Genomic DNA, 19,705 nt, shown 5'->3' with positions numbered 1-19,705 from the left:
ATTATGTGACACTGAAATAAAGGAAATACTGAGACATATAAGTAAGTATCAAACGAAAATCCTGTGGTCTTGACAGAATGAAGCTGAAGAATCACTTCTGAAGTGTTTGGACTTATTAGGGATATCTGTACAGCTGAAAAATAGTTCTCCAATAGCACAGCTTCTGTAATGTTGTTAGATGCAGTTCCCTGCCAGGGTGATAAGACAGTCAGGCCAAATGCAAATACATGAGAAAACAATGGAGACAGCTTTCAATGATGGGGTGGGACTTACTCTGGTGTTTAACATGTAAGGTTTTACTGATGAAGGGCCACAAAGTATCTGTGTATATGTTAGATGATTAGGTTGAAGCAATTGAAATTACACCAGATTACATCATCCTATACTAAACTTAAATTTGTGAGATAGTGGACAGTGGGCAAAATAGTTTTGTGAGAAAACAGACTGAAACACAAGCACTATAAACATTATTAACAAGTTCTTAATTGACTGCTTTCCTATGATGTCAAATAGAATGTAAAAAGGAAATTCATCAACACTTCTTTTCTGGGGAACTTGTAACACTTCGGATCTGTCCATCGTATTTTGGTACTACGACCCCAGGATGGCAAGTGAAGTCTACACTACAAAGTATGATTAATATCTGTGTTTGAAGTGTGATAATCCTGTCCTTTGCTGATTTACTATTATTGCCAAGCATATCTTGTGCTAATTGAGTTCAACACTGTTTTTTGTTCTAATCTTAGTGTTGCAATATAACATACTAAATTCATGAACTGGTTTAGTTTCTGAATTAAGATCAAAATTTATCTTCAGTCAGTGACATTTATACAGTTGGCCTTTATGCTTCTTTTTCTTCATTTAGGTCACAATTAATTTCCTCCCCATCCTTATCCTTCTCTACTCAGAGTCATGTATTGAACAGATACTTTCTTTATTGACTCTACACGGCAGCTAGAGTCATCAATACTCCTTTTGTTCCAGCACTTGTAGTGATGAACTCCAGTGTAGTGCATGCATGTTGATGCAATGACATTATCAGTTGCTACAAATTTTGACTGCTCAGCAATACCTTGACACTGAAAGGAAGGTGTGGAGACTGAAAGCTGCACAGATTCTGCAGCATACTTCTGATACTGCATTACTAGATGATTCTCAAGCACTTGTTGCCTCGAATCTGTAGGTCTCTTCCACAATTCATAGTTGCTTCTTTTTCTTTCATCTTCTTTCCCTAGACATCCTAGAAAGTGAATGTGTATGGCTGATGATATGGAGCCCTGTCTGAAAAATTCATTTGAATTTTTTTTTTGGTTCAGTGGTACAATGGTACAAAATTCTTATGTTGTGGGAGTAGTAAGAGCTTGTGACATGAAATGAGTATTAATAATTTATTGATATTATTATTCATAGTTTGGATGTAAACGTTACATCCACAGCAATTGAATGTATGGCAGTTAAAACAGTATGTTTCAATAATTTATTCATCTTTTTAAATGGTATAGAATCTACCTAATTTTTGGTTTATTTTTGCATCTGGAGAATTGTACATTTTATTTCACAGTTCATAATCACCTTAGGATCAGAAAAATGGTGAAATATTACAGAAAAATTAGTGAGAACACTGAATTTGTGTTGTATTGTAAATCTGCTTATACATTTTCTTTGTGCCATCCCAGCCATACAGAAATTTGCGTACAGGCAGTAAAACGTTCGCAGTGTCTTATGACAAACACAATACATAGCTATTATGACTGTGTATCTGACCATGGTGTCATTGTGCTTCAGCTTACATTAAGTTTAGTGAATATCACGTTCCTACTAAACCCAATTCTTTCATTATAAATATAGTTATTAAATTTTTTTAAAATATGAAAAATTGTATCCTCACTATCAGTAGTAGTACTATTGTGTTATATAAAATCTTTCTGCTATTAGCTGTTAATTAAAAGAAAATTCAATAAAAATGCAGATCTTCACACACAGGCATAATATTCAACATGAGGGAGTCACCTCAATGCTTGAAAATGGATATAAAATTTGAAAAAAAGGTGTAGTAATCTTTCTGTCTTCTGAATCTATATTTACACAGTTGTAGACTTTCATCACTATTTGTTATGAGCTAAATAGAGTGAAATGTTTCTACTCAGCCAACATTTTTTACTCTTGGTCAGGTTGAAGCAGCAGATATGAAAGCAAAGGCTGAGGAATCTGCCAAGAAGTCAGCTGCACGGGCATATGATGATGCACTGGACATGTATGCTGATGATTTTGATGAGAAAGAGAAAGCAAGACTTGATGAAAAGAAGCAGAAACATGATGATGGAAGTGAAACTGGAGAACCTGCATCCAAAAGACAAAAGATTCAAGATTCTCAGGAAGGATCAAATGCAAACAGTAGCTCATCTTCTGGTGCTATTTCAGGTAAAACAGTCTAAAAATTGTTAAGGAGGGAATGTTCAAGCTTGATTATAGTTTGGCATGAACCAACACTGAGTGAAACAATTTCCCATCTCTGTTAGTCAGAGGCACCCCATCACCACCCACCCTCCCATCAAAAAATCCTCACAGCTAGAAATATTTTACATATATTAAACCTGCTCACAAAATCACTGGCAGCCTTTTCACAGTGTTTATAAAGTTTAGTTTGTGTATGCTGTGTGAAGTTTAATTGCTACATTTATTGATTATGAGATAAAACATTGGGAAGAGTAGCCTACAGTGAGACTACAACAAATATAAAAGAGAAATACTGTTGATTTGCAGCAGTAATAGAGCACCCAGACTGTACTTGGAAAAGGAGAGAGAAAGAATTAGAGGAGAAACCCACTTAGGTCACGTGGACGATAGCACGATAGTATGAGAATGTTATAAAACAGGCTGATTTTATGTAAAAGAAAAATTGTATATAAAAAGGTAAAAAAAATACTTGTGAACTGTAAAAGAACAACACAGCCAGTACTTAGCTTTAGGAGACCAAATTCCAAATACTGCCATTAGACACACATGAAAGTACAGAAAAATGATATATAGCTTTTGGAACTGATAGTTTCTTCCTCTGATAGGAAAAGGGGATAGGTTTGGAGAAATTGTATAAATGGCGATAGATCGCTTAGACCTCTGGTTGAAGAGGAACTTCCCCTTAGTAATGAAGAGGGAAGCACATATGAAGGGGAAAGCATGAGGGAGAGAGAAGTCCAGAGATGATAGGACAGGGTGAAAAATAAAGAAAAATTAAGAAGGTCCATGAACCATGGACCTTGCTGTTGGTGGGGAGGCTTGCGTGCCTCAACGATACAAATAGCCGTACCATAGGTGCAACCACAACGGAGGGGTATCTGTTGAGAGGCCAGACAAATGCGTGGTTCCTGAAGAGGGGCAGCAGCCTTTTCAGTAGTTGCAGGGGCAACAGTCTCGATGATTGACTGATCTGGCCTTGTAACACTAACCAAAACGGCCTTGCTGTGCTGGTACTGTGAACGGTTGAAAGCAAGGGGAAACTACAGCCGTAATTTTTCCCGAGGGCATGTAGCTTTACTGTATGGTTAATGATGATGGCGTCCTCTTGGTTAAAATATTCCGGAGGTAAAATAGTCCCCCATTCGGATCTCCAGGCGGGGACTACTCAAGAGGACGTCATTATCAGGAGAAAGAAAACTGGTGTTCTACGGATCGGAGCGTGGAATGCAGATCCCTTAATCGGGCAGGTAGGTTAGAAAATTTAAAAAGGGAAATGGATAGGTTGAAGTTAGATATAGTGGGAATTAGTGAAGTTCGGTGGCAGGAGGAACAAGACTTTTGGTCAGGCGAATAGAGGGTTATAAATACAAACTCAAATAGGGGTAATGCAGGAGTAGGTTTAATAATGAATAAAAAAATAGGAATGCGGGTAAGCTACTACAAACAGCATAGAGAACGCATTATTGTGGCCAAGATAGACACGAAGCCCACGCCTACTACAGTAGTACAAGTTTATATGCCAACTAGCTCTGCAGATGACGAAGAAATTGAAGAAATGTATGATGAGATAAAAGAAATTATTCAGGTAGTGAAGGGAGACGAAAATTTAATAGTCATGGGTGACTGGAATTCGGTAGTAGGAAAAGGGAGAGAAGGAAACTTAGTAGGTGAATATGGATTGGGGGAAAGAAATGAAAGAGTAAGCCGCCTGGTAGAATTTTGTACAGAGCACAACTTAATCATAGCTAACACTTGGTTCAAGAATTATAAAAGAAGGTTGTATACATGGAAGAACCCTGGGGATACTGACAGATTTCAGATAGATTATGTAATGGTAAGACAGAGATTTAGGAACCAGGTTTTAAATTGTAAAACATTTCCAGGGGCAGATGTGGACTCCGACCACAATCTATTGGTTATGAACTGTAGATTAAAACTGAAGAAACTGCAAAAAGGTGGGAATTTAAGGAGATGGGACCTGGATAAACTGACTGAACCAGAGGTTGTACAGAGTTACAGGGAGAGCGTAAGGGAACAAATGGCAGGAATGGGGGAAAGAAATACAGTAGAAGAAGAATGGGTAGCTTTGAGGGATGAAGTAGTGAAGGCAGCAGAGGATCAAGTAGGTAAAAAGACTAGGGCTAGTAGAAATCCTTGGGTAACAGAAGAAATATTGAATTTAATTGATGAAAGGAGAAAATATAAAAATACTGTAAATGAAGCAGGCAAAAAAGAATACCAACGTCTCAAAAATGAGATTGACAGGAAGTGCAAAATGGCTAAGCAGGGATGGCTAGAGGATAAATGTAAGGATGTAGAGGCTTATCTCACTAGTGGTAAGATAGATACTGCCTACAGGAAAATTAAAGAGACCTTTGGAGAAAAGAGAACCACTTGTATGAATATCAAGAGCTCAGATGGAAACCCAGTTCTAAGCAAAGAAGGGAAAGTAGAAAGATGGAAGGAGTATATAGAGGGTCTATACAACGGCGATGTACTTGAGGACAATATTATGGAAATGGAAGAGGATGTAGATGAAGATGAAATGGGAGATATGATACTGCGTGAGTAGTTAGACGGAGCACTGAAAGACCTGAGTCGAAACAAGGCCCTGGGAGTAGACAACATTCCATTGGAACTACTGATGGCCTTGGGAGAGCCAGTCCTGACAAAACTCTACCATCTGGTGAGCAAGATGTATGAGACAGGCGAAATACCATCAGACTTCAAGAAGAATATAATATTTCCAATCCCAAAGAAAGCAGGTGTTGACAGTTGTGAAAATTATCGAACTATCAGTTTAATAAGTCACGGCTGCAAAATACTAACGCGAATTCTTTACAGACGAATGGAAAAACTAGTATAAGCTGACCTTGGGGAAGATCAGTTTGGATTCCGTAGAAATATTGGAACACGTGAGGCAATACTGACCCTACGACTTATCTTAGAAGCTAGATTAAGGAAAGACAAACCTACGTTTCTAGCATTAGTAGACTTAGAGAAAGCTTTTGACAATGTTGACTGGAATACTCTCTTTCAAATTCTGAAGGTGGCAGGGGTAAAATATAGGGAGCGAAAGGCTATTTACAATTTGTATAGAAACCAAATGGCAGTTATAAGAGTTGAGGGGCATGAAAGGGAAGCAGTGGTTGGGAAGGAAGTGAGGGAGGGTTGTAGCCTCTCCCCAATGTTATTCAATCTGTACATTGAGCAAGCAGTGAAGGAAACAAAAGAAAAATTCGGAGTAGGTATTAAAATTCATGGAGAAGAAATAAAAACTTTGAGGTTCGCCGATGATATTGTAATTCTGTCAGAGACAGCAAAGGACTTGGAAGAGCAGTTGAACGGAATGGACAGTGTCTTGAAAGGAGGGTATAAGATGAACATCAACAAAAGCAAAATGAGGATAATGGAATGCAGTCGAATTAAATAGGGTGGTGCTGAGGGAATTAGATTAGGAAATGAGACACTTAAAGTAGTAAAGGAGCTTTGTTATTTGGGGAGCAAAATAACTGATGATGGTCGAAGTAGAGAGGATATAAAATGTAGACTGGCAATGGCAAGGAAAGCGTTTCTGAAGAAGAGAACTTTGTTAACATAGAGTATAGCGTCAGGAAGTTGTTTCTGAAAGTATTTGTATGGAGTGTAGCCATGTATGGAAGTGAAACATGGACAATAAATAGTTTGGACAAGAAGAGAATAGAAGCTTTCGAAATGTGGTGCTACAGAAGAATGCTGAAGATTAGATGGGTAGAACACATAACTAATGAGGAGGTATTGAATAGAATTGGAGAGAAGAGAAATTTGTGGCACAATTTGACTAGAAGAAGGGATCGGTTGGTAGGGCATGTTCTGAGGCATCAAGGGATCACCAGTTTAGTATTGGAGGGCAGCGTGGAGGGTAAAAATCTTAGAGGGAGACCAAGAGATGAATACATCAAGCAGATTTAGAAGGATGTAGGTTGCAGTAGTTACTGGGAGATGATGAAGCTTGCACAGGATAGAGTAGCATGGAGAGCTGCATCAAACCAGTCTCAGGACTGAAGACCACAACAACAACAACAACGAGAGTGAGATAAAGGATAACTGGAGTGATTTGTGCAATTGTGAGGAGAGCAGAAAAGCAGATTCTTTTTCTTTTTTATGTATTTTTTTTTTCGGGGGGGGGGGGGGGGGGGGGGACCTTGGAGACAGAGAGGAAAGTGATAAAGACAAAAAGTTGTAGAATAAACAAAGTTTTTTTCCCTGTTGGTAGGTCCCATATTAGTCTTGGTGTGTCACAGTTCTGTGGGAAAGTCTCTCTCTGTACAGTGTACTTTGTATACTGAAGATGAAGTTTTATGGGGAGACAAGATCTTCATAGGCACAGATTTCACTCTTTCATTTTGATATAAATATTACAGGTGGAGATTGTGACCCATGAGATAGTGAATTGTGCCATTCTTGGGTTTTGTCTGATTACATTTTTACAAGAAGGCAAAAAACACTGCTCTGGCTGGAGAAATCTTTTTATTTAAATCAAGACCAGTTTCACACCAGTTTAGGTGCGTCCTCAGGTAATCTAAGCAGGGATAAGAAAGGAAGTATTTTACAATCTCTCTTTTTATACTAGCTAAGTAAATATTGTTAAATGGAGTAGCATAGTCCTGTGCAATAGGTACTTACATAAACTGTGTCAACAACATTATTTTACACTTTCCTGAAGCCTCGCCCCGACTCTCTGTGAGGTTAGTGTTGTTTAGTTCTCAGATGCTTTACGATGTAGTGTACTCTGTAATCTTGCTGTTATTCTTCCACCCACCAGATCTCAGTTGTTTATTAATCGTTATCAGACTTAAGACTTCACATCGGTTGATGTGGCACACTGGGGCCACTATATTGTGTCATGGTATTCTACCAATATGTCTAAAATGTGAATCCCAGGCATTGGCAGTAGTACTTTTACTGGGGTACTTTCAGAACTTCTGATAAGCCCTGGGAGCATACCTTTTCACTAACTGTAAGGTAATCTGGTGCTACTTAGTTATGTGCCCAAATACTGACCATGATAACATTCAGTCCCAGCTACCTGCAGTAGCCTTGTGCACATTTTTGCTGCTATTCTGTGCTCCAGTCTTTGTTAGTTCTGAAAGGTTAAGTTATTGTATAACAGCCTAGTAGGATTGTCAGATTCCTGTTGTGTGGTAACGTCCTCTTAAGCATTAGATGTGTAGTTTTATGAGCAGCAGTTTTTTAGGTTATTACATATGCACCACTGCTAATTTTGAGCAAGGTATAACAGTTGTTAAGATAGTAATGTTATGTTTGTGAGAGTGTAGCTTGAATCCTCATCCAGTGAGAGAGATTTAAATTTCCTTGGTTTCACTAAATATCTGATTTCAACTCTTCTTCCTGTCCAGTTAAGTTATATTCCCTCTCCAGTTGCCTTGTCATTGGTAGGACTTCTACCCCAATATTCCTCCCATTCTTTAACCAAGCCCTGGAGGCTGTATATTGTCTGCTTGTGGCACCACCATCTTTCTACATAGGTATTTTACCAATGTGGCAGGGGTTGGGACTGGTCATGGCTTAGGGAAGGACTGGGATATCATGTAGGTTGGGTGGGCAGTGGAATACCACTTTAGGAAGGGCAGGAAGGATTGTGAGTAGACTGTCCCTCATAACTGAGCATGATGGTATTCGAAACGCTGGCAAAGAACATTGTTCATTTGTTCCAGTACAGGATGATATTGGGTGATGCGAGATTAGTGGTGTATCAGACTATGGAATGGAAAATTGTTTGCGGACTAGGTTTGGGGGATAGTGCTTTTCTGCAATGCTCCTAGTGAGACTATGACCGTACTGGGCCAGGGAATTCTTGAATTCTCATCACTGCAGATGCGTTGTCCGCGGAATGGCAATATTATAAGGGACGATGGCTGCCAAAACGCAGATCTGTTAATGGTTAGTGGGCTTCATATGGAAAGAAGTATGGATGGAACGAAGCATAAAACATTACATTGTTGCTCTTTTTGCAAGGTGTATACTTTGAACTTTTAAAATACTTATTTATGGCAGTTCCTGTGCTTTCAATGTTGCAAGCTTTTTTTATTTATTTTCCTCGTATTTTTTATTGACCGATTTGAGGCCAGAAAGGAATAGTGTTGAATCATTCTATTTTAATTACCATGAAGCACTTCAGGCAACGTGGGCAGAGATGGCCCACATACCTCTTGTTCAACTGACTCAGTGCTGTGATGGTGTTGACAGCACGAGGATGTGAAAATTGAAAGCTGCTGGATTTCTTTAATTGTCTTATGATTGAGTCATTGTTTTGTGCTGTTTGATCCCCCTGACTTCACCAACACTTTTGAAATATGCATTTTAATTCTTGGTCAATTGAAAACTAGAATACAACAGTGCAGACACCAGTTTCCAACAGCTTCATGTACTCTGTGCAGAAACTTCCTTGATTTCAGAGTATAAAGTGTGTCTTAAGTAGTTCCTCTCTCATAATGAAGGTATAATGCAGCAGAATGGATTGAAATTGAGACGTAAAATGTTATGTCAGTTGTCTTTTACATTCTTCGTACTTTGTTTTCTGTATTTTTCTGTATCAGTGTGTTCCGGGTCTCTACTATCAGGGCTAAAAATGAACAACTTTCCATTACTGCATATGCATTGACAATTAGAAAAAAAAAACAAAATTAAGTGGAAGAAGTGCAAAAAATTATAATTCAAGTGAGGACTGATCACAATCGTAACTAGGCACAGTAATGAATTAATGTGTTGCAAATTTGTCCAAAACTATGCCACTGTTTAAACTTTTTCCCGTTTTTTATGTAATCAGGTGACAATAGTGGGTTTTATTTTTACAAATGCTGATTTCATCTGTGACCTACAGAAATGTTCTATTCATTGTTGCAACATAAGAAGCCCTGTAACACAAAATTTCATGCATTGTCAAGGCAGTGAATGCACATTTATGTTACAGGACTTCTTATACTGCAATACTGATCTGAAGATGGCGTTAGATCCTTGATGTCAGTTTGTTGAACAATAGTAGAACATACTCTGAGCTCAAACATAGTGAGGTATCTTGTGACTTCTCTCTGCCGACAAGCTTAGCCTGTGAAAACATCGATCATTCAAAACTCAACTTACACTTCTGTCACGACACACTGAGAGCTTTGGATAAGTCAGGTAGCTACAGTATTTCTTGATTTCCAAAAAGTGTTTGACTCAGTACATCTAAACTTATTGTCAGAAGTATGATCATATGGTGTATCAAATTAAATTTATGACTGTATATCTAAAAACAAAGATGATGTGACTTACTAAAAGAAAACGCTGGCATGTCGATAGATACATAAACAAACACAAACATACACACAAAATTCAAGCTTTCGCAACCAACGGTTGCTTCATCAGGAAAGAAGGAAGGAGAGGGAAAGACGAAAGGATGTGGGTTTTAAGGGAGACTGGATTGAAGATTTTTTGATAGGGAGGGCGCAGCATGTTACATTGGGTGGGGAGTCATCATCAGTTGTAAAAGTAATTTTGAGTGTGCTCCAGGGAAGAGTGTTAGGTCCCTTGCTGTTCATGTTGTATATTAATGATGTGGACTATATTACTAGTAACTTTCAGACTTTTTGCAGATGATGACAGTTATCTGTAATGAAGTACTGTCTGAAAGAAGCTGCATAAATGTTCAGTCAGATCTTGATAACATTTCAGAGGGGTGCAAAGATTGGCAGTTTGCTTTAAACATTCACAAACGTAAAATTGTGCATTTAACAAAACAAAAATATCCTATGACTTTAATATCAATAGACACAGTTGGAATCAGCCAACTCGTACGAATACCTGGGTGTAGCACTTTGTAGGAAAATAAAATGGAATGATCACATAGACTCAGTCGTGGATAAAACAGGTGGTAGACTTTCAGTTTATTGGTAGAATACTGCAAGGAAGGAACGAACATTGAGTTTAATGTCCCGTCAACATCGAGGTCATTAGAGATGAAGCACATGCCCAGATTGTGTCAAGAATGGGGAAGGAAATCGGCCGTGCCCTTTGAAAGGAACCATCCCAACATTTGCCTGGAGAGATTTAGGGAAGTCACAGAAAACCTAAATCTGGAAGGCCAGGCAAGGGTTTGAACCGTAGTCCTCCCAAATCCGAGTCCCATATGCTAACCACTGTGCCACCTCACTCTGTACAGTACTGGTACAATACTGGAGAAGTGCAATCAGCCTACAACGGAAATTGCTTACAATCACTTGTGCAACCCATTCTAGAATATTGCTTAAGTGTGTGGGATATTGAACATGTACAGATAATGGCAGCACAAATGGTCACTGGTTTGTTTGGCCTGTGAGAGAGTGTCACAGAGATGCTGAAGAAACTGAAGTGGCAAACTGTTGAAGGTAGATGTAAACTATCCCAAGAAAGCCTACTAAAAGAGTTTCAAGGACCAGCTTGAAACGGTGACTCTAGGAATGTACTACAACCCTCTACGTATCGCCCACCTACAGATTGTGAGGACAAAATTAGATTAATTACAAAACACACAGGCATTTAAACAATTATTCTTTGCACACTCCATATGTGAATGAAATGGGAAGAAATCCTAATAACTGGTACAGTGGACTGTACCACTGTACATTGGACTGTACCACTGCCATGCGTTCAGTGGTAGATCACATTTGAAACTAGCTATTGTAAGAGTAAAACTAGAGATTTTCATGGCTTAGTAAAATCCAATAAAGCCTCTCTACAGGTTTAATAAATGACCTAATATGCAGAATACAAAATGTGAATCAGTTCTGTAAGTAACATTGTGTTTTCATGTTTACATGAGAATGACTAAAATGTAAGTGGTGATAATTTTTATTTGTTTATTTACTAATCATTGTCACAATTGATAAGTTCGGTTTTTCTCTAAATACTTCGGCATGCTCTACACACTTTTACCAGGAAGTCAGAAGCTTGAACATTCCTTGTTCACAAAAAGTGTGGGGTATGTCCTCAACCAGTTGTGCACACACTCCTTGATGTCTTCATTGTTTACAAATCGTTTCCCTCCAAGTGATTCCTTAATGGATGCAAACAGAAAATAGTCAGGTGGGACTGTAGGGAGGGTGTTAAGGGTTTCTTAGTGGATGCCCTCCACAGTCTCCTTGTCAAATTTGTGGTGTGGGGCTTAGTATTGTCATGGAGAAGGGTGACATCTGCACGTACCTCAACTTTTGTTTCTGTCAGTGGCTTTTTCTGACATAAACAACTGGTGTTAGTAAGCTGCATTCACCAATGTCATTCATGAAGAGAATCAATGAGTTACACAGTAGTAAAAGAAATGCAGCCATAAGAACTTTTCCAGATGATCTTTATTGGGTACCACTCTTTACTTGTCATTTTGGGTTCTGGTGCATAATGATGGTCCCGTGTGTCATCATGTGATAGTACACTTCAAAAAATCCTCCCCTTCTTGCCGTAACCAATTCAGAAGTCTCACAGATCTCCAACTTGACCTGATTTACTGTTCTGTTAACAAATTTGGAACTCATTGAGCTCTGATTTTTCTAAAGCCAAGCTGTTCACTGTTAGTGATCTGAGCACTCCCAGTGCTGATACCCACTTTTGCTGTGATTTCTTCAACAGTGTACCAGCGATCACTTTCAGTAAGCTATCAAACAGCACAAATGTTGTCATTTGTGATACTTGATCCTAGATGGTGTGTCTGACTTCATTTTCTATAATTGCCCTTAAATTGTCTGGCTTAAATAAACACAAAGTTGGGGGACGTGCACAGCACCCTCAAACTATGCCTTCAAAAGAGTGAATATCTCTGAGGGTTTAACCCATCATAGGTTTAAAATTTTGTGGTAATACATTGCGAAACGTGTGTCTTTATTTCTTCGTTGAAATAGAATTTGAGTTACGAAACAGTTACCAATTTCACCCTATAACAAAAGATACTATCTAGGAATAGTCCAAATAAATTAGAAAATCAATTACGTACATAAAACTAAGCACAAAATTAGATCTTGTGTTATATTCTTTAAAACTGAGGGCCGGCCTTTCTCTCTTTAAAAAATGCAGATTATTGTCACATATGTTAATGGTAATTAATTCAAAAATGAATTTTAAGGAGGCAGATGGCATAACAAGAGAAGTAAAAATATCCCAGCTTGCTTTGTCACAGACAGAGGTATCTCTTGTTCACTCATGGCTGTACTAAGCCCAGCACATGGCTGTACTGAGGCCAGAATAGAGTGCAGCAGCAAACCGAGCCTGTTTCCCCTTTCTGACCTTCAGCCCTCCACTCCACCATCCTTCTCAGAACTGCTTGTACAATACATTGGAGCAGTTGCTGTTTATATTTGAGTCATCTTCATATATCGGTTCTCAAGAAGACTCTGTGACCTAGAATTATGAATTCTATATAGGCCCTTTAGTGCTTCAACTATGTATTGTTGACTGTCATTACAAAGGGAGAGGTAAGTCAAGTGCCTAAATTTTTTTTAGTAGTTGTAGGAGAGAAATTCAATGACACGATAACATCCAGCTAGCAATGTGCTGTAAGGTTAGGAGACAATATTTGTTACAAAGTAGGATGGAAGTAAGGGGGTTGGACAAAAATATGGCAACACCAAAAACATGACAAACTGCAATGCCTAATATGGTTTAGGAAAAGCACCCATCTCAGAATGGATAAATATTGGTCTTGTTTGGTTTTCAAGGGCATCTTGTACCATTCTTCCTGCAAAATAGTGGCAAGTTCAGGTAACGACAATAGAGGCAGATAGCGATCACGCACCCTCTCTGCAAAGTAGACCACAAAGATTCGATGATATTGAGATCTGGTGACTGTGGGGTCAGGGGAGATGTGTCAATAATTAATCCTTGTACTCACATGAAAGTCCTGGACAATGTGAGCTGCGTGAACAGGAGCCCTGTCGCCTTGGAACACAGCATCACCCCTGCACAACAAACATTGTATCGAGGAATGGACCTCGTCAGCCAAAATAGTCACATAATCCTTGGCAGTAATGTGACCTTGCAGAGCAATTAGGGGGCCCCATGACCACAATATGGCTGCCTAAATCATCACTGAACCCTGCCATGTTCCACTCTTGGGACAAAAATGCAGCCAGAAGTTTGAATTAGTGTGAAACAAGACCCATTTGCCCACATGAATTTCTTCCGTTGCTCCATAGTCCATGTTTCGTGGCTTCAGCACCACGTTTTCTTGTTACGGGTATTTGTATCATCTTGTGTGGTTTTGGACTTCCAGCTTGCTGTGCATGTGTAGCTTTTTTCTTGTTGTTTTGGTGCTGACAGTGTTCATGAGTGTGACATTCAGTTCTGCAGTGACTGTTGCAGATGTTATACTCGTATTTTTGATCTGAACCCTCTTCAGCGACCTTCCATCACGTTCTCTCATCGCACTTTGGTCTGTGTTGTGACTTTCCCTGTATGCGGTATAAATCTGTGGTACATTGCCTCTCAAAACACCAGATACATTGACTGCCTCGGCCACAGAAGCACCCTCCATACGAGCACCAACAACCTGCTCACATTCATCTTAACTTAGCTCCAACATAATGCACTCACAATACACAGAACAGTGTTCTGCCCATGACCGACTCTTGCAATGTATTGAGGATATTGCACACGTGCCATTCATTGTCAAATGCAGTAGCGCAACCTGCAGGCTTGGTTAGTATCTGCATCTATGTTCAGGCATGTATTTCTTATGTTTCCATATTTTTGTCTCAATGCTGGCTGTGTGTGTGTGTGTGTGTGTGTGTGTGTGTGTGTGTGTGTGTGTGTTTGTTTGTTTGTTTCTTTCCTATTTCCATAAATTATCTTTTAACTCAGACATTACTGTAAAAAAACAGGCAGGAGAGTTGAAACAAGTTAATCTTTTGATGATTTATTTTTCTCCACCATTGTGTATCGCAAGCCAATAACATTTTACTAAGAATACTGGTATCTTCTGAGTACCAGTAAGGAAACAGACTGGAACAGGATTAGGTAAGTGTGATTTTGGATGCTTGGAGAATGTATGAAGAAAAATGCATCAGTTGTGCTAGTAGTTATATAGTGAGTAGCTGTGGTTCTTGGAATGCCCAGGTGTTTAGGCCGTTTACTACTAAGTACTGTGTCAGATCTGGCTTTGATGGGGATAATGTGGAATCCTTTATTGGAATTACATTTCAGACATAATCCATTGCAGTGGGGAATTTCATTTTGGGGGCATTTCCACCTCAACCACTTTGTAACTACTTTTAATAGTTACTACAGTTCTTCAGTGCATCTCCATTTTCAGAAGAGAAGTCCATGTGGTTGGCACAGCAGATACAGCTGATAACTGATGGTGGAGAGCTACATCCTCTCTTTTGCATTAATTGGATTTAGGCCCTTGGAAAGTGAAGAGAGGATGAATTAATCTCCAACGTCATTTATATATTTCTTTTACTTTCTGTTCAGTGATGGCGTCACCACTAATGTGAAATACACTCAAGAAATGAAATGATTTTTCAGGTGGTGAACTGATGTGGGAGTACAAATTGGAAGAGAATGCCACAGAGATCAATGGCCCTCACACCACATCTCAGATGCTGCAGTGGATTAAAAGTGGGCATTTTAAAGGTGACGTGTGGGTGCGCAAGTGTGGCCAGGATGGACAATTTTACACTTCGAGGCGGGTGGACTTTGAACTGTATCTATAATAGTTCCTTGTATAACACAGTACAGAATTTTATTAGTTCAAACACTGTTACGTAATCAGTCAAGAAGTTCATTGCATAGGCTTTAATGTATTACTACATTTAGTAAACAGCAGTGGGTTTTTAATTACTGTATACTTATTTTTTCGTTTCTGAAACACTGAGTAAAGTACTGTGAAGACGACGAATTCAGGTTACACTGAATTTTTTGCGATCATGAAACAGATTGATATTGTTTCATAAAATTATGTAATATTTTTGGAAAACTTTTGTTTTCTGTTGAGTTAATGTAATTATTGTATATAGGGAGACTATATATAATTTGATTCTGTAAAGTAAAAATATCCTGTATGTATTTTATTGTGGGACAAGGAAAACCCTCGGTCTCGTGATTGATAATTGTAGGACTGATTCGATTGCATATTTACAAATTGTACAAAATGTACATTAAGCTACATTACAGCTGATTTTTGTCTTTTAAGTATAAGTTTTGCAACAGTCAGAGAAATTAATTAAAATTGTTGTGCTGCTTAATGTAATCTGTAGTGTATGATTTGAAATTCTGAGACACTGAAATGTATGATAGTAACAGAAAATTGAATGATTGCAGTTATCTTACTATAATTAGAAATCATTTAATAGGTAGCTGTACATTGTTACTCAATTACATGTTTTATTGTGCATTGCGCCTGCCTTTCTAATGTCATGTTTCTGATGTGGTAATGTTATTTCCTTTACTGCCATATCCATGCTGTGATGACTGTGATATTATGCACAACACTATGTAGTGTGACACAATTGTTGTTGATACAAGCAGATTCTATCATATTTGTATGGGACTTATTCTTCAAAAACTAATTAAATGAATTAAGATCTAGAAATACTCCTGCTTGTGACCTGCCTCTACTCCTTGCTTTTCAGAAAATATTTTAGGCACTTATTGTGTACAGTACACTTGATTCACTTATGAAATAAACAGGCATTTGCTAATGTTGGATGGGAATTATTTCCTTTTGTCAGTAAAAGAGTACCAAGTTGGTGGGTAGATACAACTCAGATTTCTTTGAAACTCTGTTAGTTTTTCAGTTTGTTAACTTGATAAAGCAAGAATTGCAAATGTGCACAGTATTTTTTAAAACACATCATGTATGCAGAACCACAGAGAAAAAGTAACAAACAGCAAGAAATTTATGCCACATTTGAAGGATTTTATATTTGTACCAATATTAATGCTTCAGACCAGAAAGTGATATTTTGTGAATTTGTGTAGTCCTACCAAGTGACACACTACCCTAGCTTTCAGAAATGTTGGTTCCTTCCCTGGCAAGGAGAGAGGGATGTGTTGGAGAATGTTGAAAAGGGAGGCCACATCACCCAAATTGTAGGATGAGAAAGACTCATCTCTACAGGGAATGTATGTGCAGTTGCATATATTGACGAGTCTGTGCTGGACTGAAACTTGAACCTGGGTTTCCCACTTATCCAAGTGACACACTACCCTAGCTTTCAGAAATGTTGGTTCCTTCCCTGGCAAGGAGAGAGGGATGTGTTGGGGAATGTTGAAAAGGGAGGCCACATCACCCAAATTGTAGGATGAGAAAGACTCATCTCTACAGGGAATGTATGTGCAGTTGCATATATTGACGAGTCTGTGCTGGACTGAAACTTGAACCTGGGTTTCCCACTTATCGCAAGTGGTCACCTTACCATTGGGCTATCCAAGCACAACTCACAGCCATATCTAAACTTCCATATGCCATCAACCATGTGTCTACAACCTGCACTTGTACATTCATTATGTATATTCCTCTATGAGGGAGACTTTTAATCGAAAGTCACTTGCCCATTATTGATGAATAAATATGACATTGTAGTGCCTGTGTGGTTCAGGAGTACAATACAAAGTTCCTTCGGATATGCATGCACGTCTGAAGGAACTTTGCATTGTACTTCTGAACCACACAGGCACTACAATTTCGTATTTGTCCATCAATAATGGGCAAGTGACTTTCAATTAAAATGTGTTCCCCATACAGGAATATATATAATGAATGTACGAGTGCAGGTCGTAGACACATGGGTGAGGCATATGGAATTTTGGGTCTGACCATGAGTCATGCTCGGATAGCCTAATGGTAAGGTTACTGCTCATGGGTAACTGGAAAATACGGATTCAAGTCCCAGTCCAGCACAGATTTTCATTGTTGTCATTCCATTATACCACTCATGTTTTGTCAATATTTGCAGCTGTGAATACATCAAGTGTTTCTTAATGGCTATAGTAACTGCAGTGCCTGTTCCTTCAGTCTGAAGGAACTTTGCATCCTACTTCTGAACACAGGCGCTGCAATATTGTAAGATTCGGGGTCCTTTCATCCAGGACACTGTGTGACATGCCTTTCCTTTACAACTTGTTATTGTTTAACAATGCCAGAATTTGAAATCATCACCATATTCGGTTGATCAAAATTGCTGTGCTGTAGCCATAGTAGGGTATAACGTTGGTGCACTTTATAATTTTCGAATCAGTGATTCATGACCTGAAAATGTAGTATCTGTTTTTGGTGAAATAACGAGGGTGGTTTGAAAATTTTTTGATACAGAATAGAAATAAAGTACTTAAATCACTGAAACTTTTTTTTATTTTTCAGTGTAGTCTCCTTTTAGATTAATGCACTTGATCCGATGTTCCAGTACCTTGATCCCATCTCGAAAATGAGTTTCCTCCAGGCCTGCAAAATAGTTGTAAACTCCGGCTATCAATTCTTCGTTTGAAGTGAATCTTTGTCCACCAAGAAAAATTTTCAGTCTTGGGAAGAGATGGAAGTCTGATGGAGCCATATCAGGTGAATAAAGCGGGTGTGGCAACAATTAATACCTTAGTTAGTGGTATTTTGCCATGGCGATGGCATGTGTGTGCAGGCGCCCATTGTCTTGATGGAAGATGACTTTCTTCCTTGCTAAACCTGGCCTTTTTCGTGTATCTTTTATTGCAATTTGTCCAGGAGGTTAGCATAGTATTCTCCAGCAATTGTTTACTCAGTGGGGAGCTAATGTACAAACAGAATCCCTTTCGCATCCCAGAACACTGATGCCAAGACCTTTCCCGCCAAAGGAATTTTCTTTGGTGGCAGAGAATCAGCATGTTTCAACTACTTTGACTGCTGTTTTATCCCTGGGGTATAGTAGGGCACCCAAGTTTCATCTGTGGTCACAAACCAGTGCAAAAAAGCTTTTTCGTTTCTCCTAAAATGGGCCAAACATTGTTCTGATATGTTCATTTTCATGCGTTTTTGATCCAGTGTCAAGAGTTGGGGTGCCCATCTTGCAGATAATTTTTTTTTTTATTTTATAATGTGATATACCCTTTCAGATGACATCTGGCAAGCATGAGCAATTTCGTGCACTTTCAATCGGTGATCCTCCATGACCATTTTGTGCACTTTTGCAATGATTTCTGGAGTAGTGACACATCTTGGCCGACCACTGTGTGGATCATCATCTAAACTCTCCCAACCAAATTTAAATTCATTTGTCCACTTGGCAACAGTGGAATATAAAGGAGCACAGTCCCCCAGTGTGTTCTGGAAATCGACATGAATGTCCTTTGCTTTCATACCTTTCTTTACGAAGTACTCAATCACTGCTCGAATCTCGATCTCCCCCCCCCCCCCCCCCCCCCTCTCCTTCCATCTTTGCAAATCACTATGTGGGAACAACAACAGAGCCACGTCACCACCACAGCTCTCTTCCAAGAGAACTGACGTGGCACGTGTTTACAGCCAACAGTCCAATGAATATCACATGAACAACTTGTTGCGCTAGCACTGACCTCTCGTGGTGATTGCAAGAACTTTTCAAACCATCCTTATTAAATCTAACTTTTTTGTTTTTCAATGATTAGAAGTACAAATTAAAAAGGTTGTCATGCTATGTGCCTGAAGACAAAGCCTTAGTGCATTGAAATTGACTCTTTATACATCAAAGAAAAATAGTGATTGGGAGCTTCTTGACTGTAATGTCTGCTTTTGCAAAACTTTGACAGAATGGTTTCTTCTAGCTCTGTTTAAGCTTCCAACAAATGACTGATATGTTGAGAATCAACAGCATTTTCGTCCATCTTGGTAGCTGTGGCGTCAGTGTAGCAGATTGCTAACCGAAAGGTCCCTGGTTTGATTCCTATCTGGGTTGGAGATTTTCTCTGCTCAGCAACTGGGTGTTGGCCATATCTTCGTACCTTCATAACTGACATGGAAATTGCCTGCACAGTGTCACTGACTAGTCTAAGCCTCTGTAACTTCGTACCAGCGTATGACTTGACACTAATGAATGCTCTGAATTGTCGTAACACGCTGTTGTTTCGTCTTTCCACGGTATAGATGGCTGTATGTCCCAAAAGCCAATACTTATAATAATGAAAAAGAAACCTCATTTTCACGCTGTTGAAGAAAGTGCTTCTCTGATTTAAGGTGTTTCTCAACATTATTTTTCTTTCCTCACCCAAGTCAGTAATTACAAAATTGGCAGAAAAT

General features: G+C 38.9%; 1 protein-coding gene and 1 long non-coding RNA gene across 2 annotated transcripts in view; one reads left to right on the top strand and one right to left on the bottom strand.

Annotated features, from left to right (window-relative positions):
• Nucleotides 1–16,164, top strand: part of LOC126100654 (CD2 antigen cytoplasmic tail-binding protein 2 homolog) — a 78,959-nt gene extending 62,795 nt beyond the window's left edge. Inside the window, exons 6-7 of the mRNA XM_049911280.1 lie at nucleotides 2,172–2,421; nucleotides 14,989–16,164. Coding sequence (XP_049767237.1) covers nucleotides 2,172–2,421; nucleotides 14,989–15,176 — 438 coding nt within the window. The 3' untranslated portion in view covers nucleotides 15,177–16,164. The remainder of the gene's footprint in view (nucleotides 1–2,171; nucleotides 2,422–14,988) is intronic.
• Nucleotides 15,440–17,795, bottom strand: LOC126100655 (uncharacterized). Its single transcript, XR_007522196.1, has 2 exons — nucleotides 16,859–17,795; nucleotides 15,440–16,650 (listed from the first exon to the last, which is right to left on the bottom strand). It is a non-coding gene; the product is annotated as an uncharacterized LOC126100655 (long non-coding RNA).
• Between the last annotated feature and the right edge of the window lie 1,910 nt (nucleotides 17,796–19,705).

This window comes from Schistocerca cancellata, chromosome 9 (genome assembly GCF_023864275.1).
Source record: "Schistocerca cancellata isolate TAMUIC-IGC-003103 chromosome 9, iqSchCanc2.1, whole genome shotgun sequence".
NCBI lineage: Eukaryota > Metazoa > Arthropoda > Insecta > Orthoptera > Acrididae > Schistocerca > Schistocerca cancellata.
The sequence above is the reverse complement of the archived record's forward strand: the minus strand, read 5'-3'. Positions and strand labels throughout refer to the sequence as shown.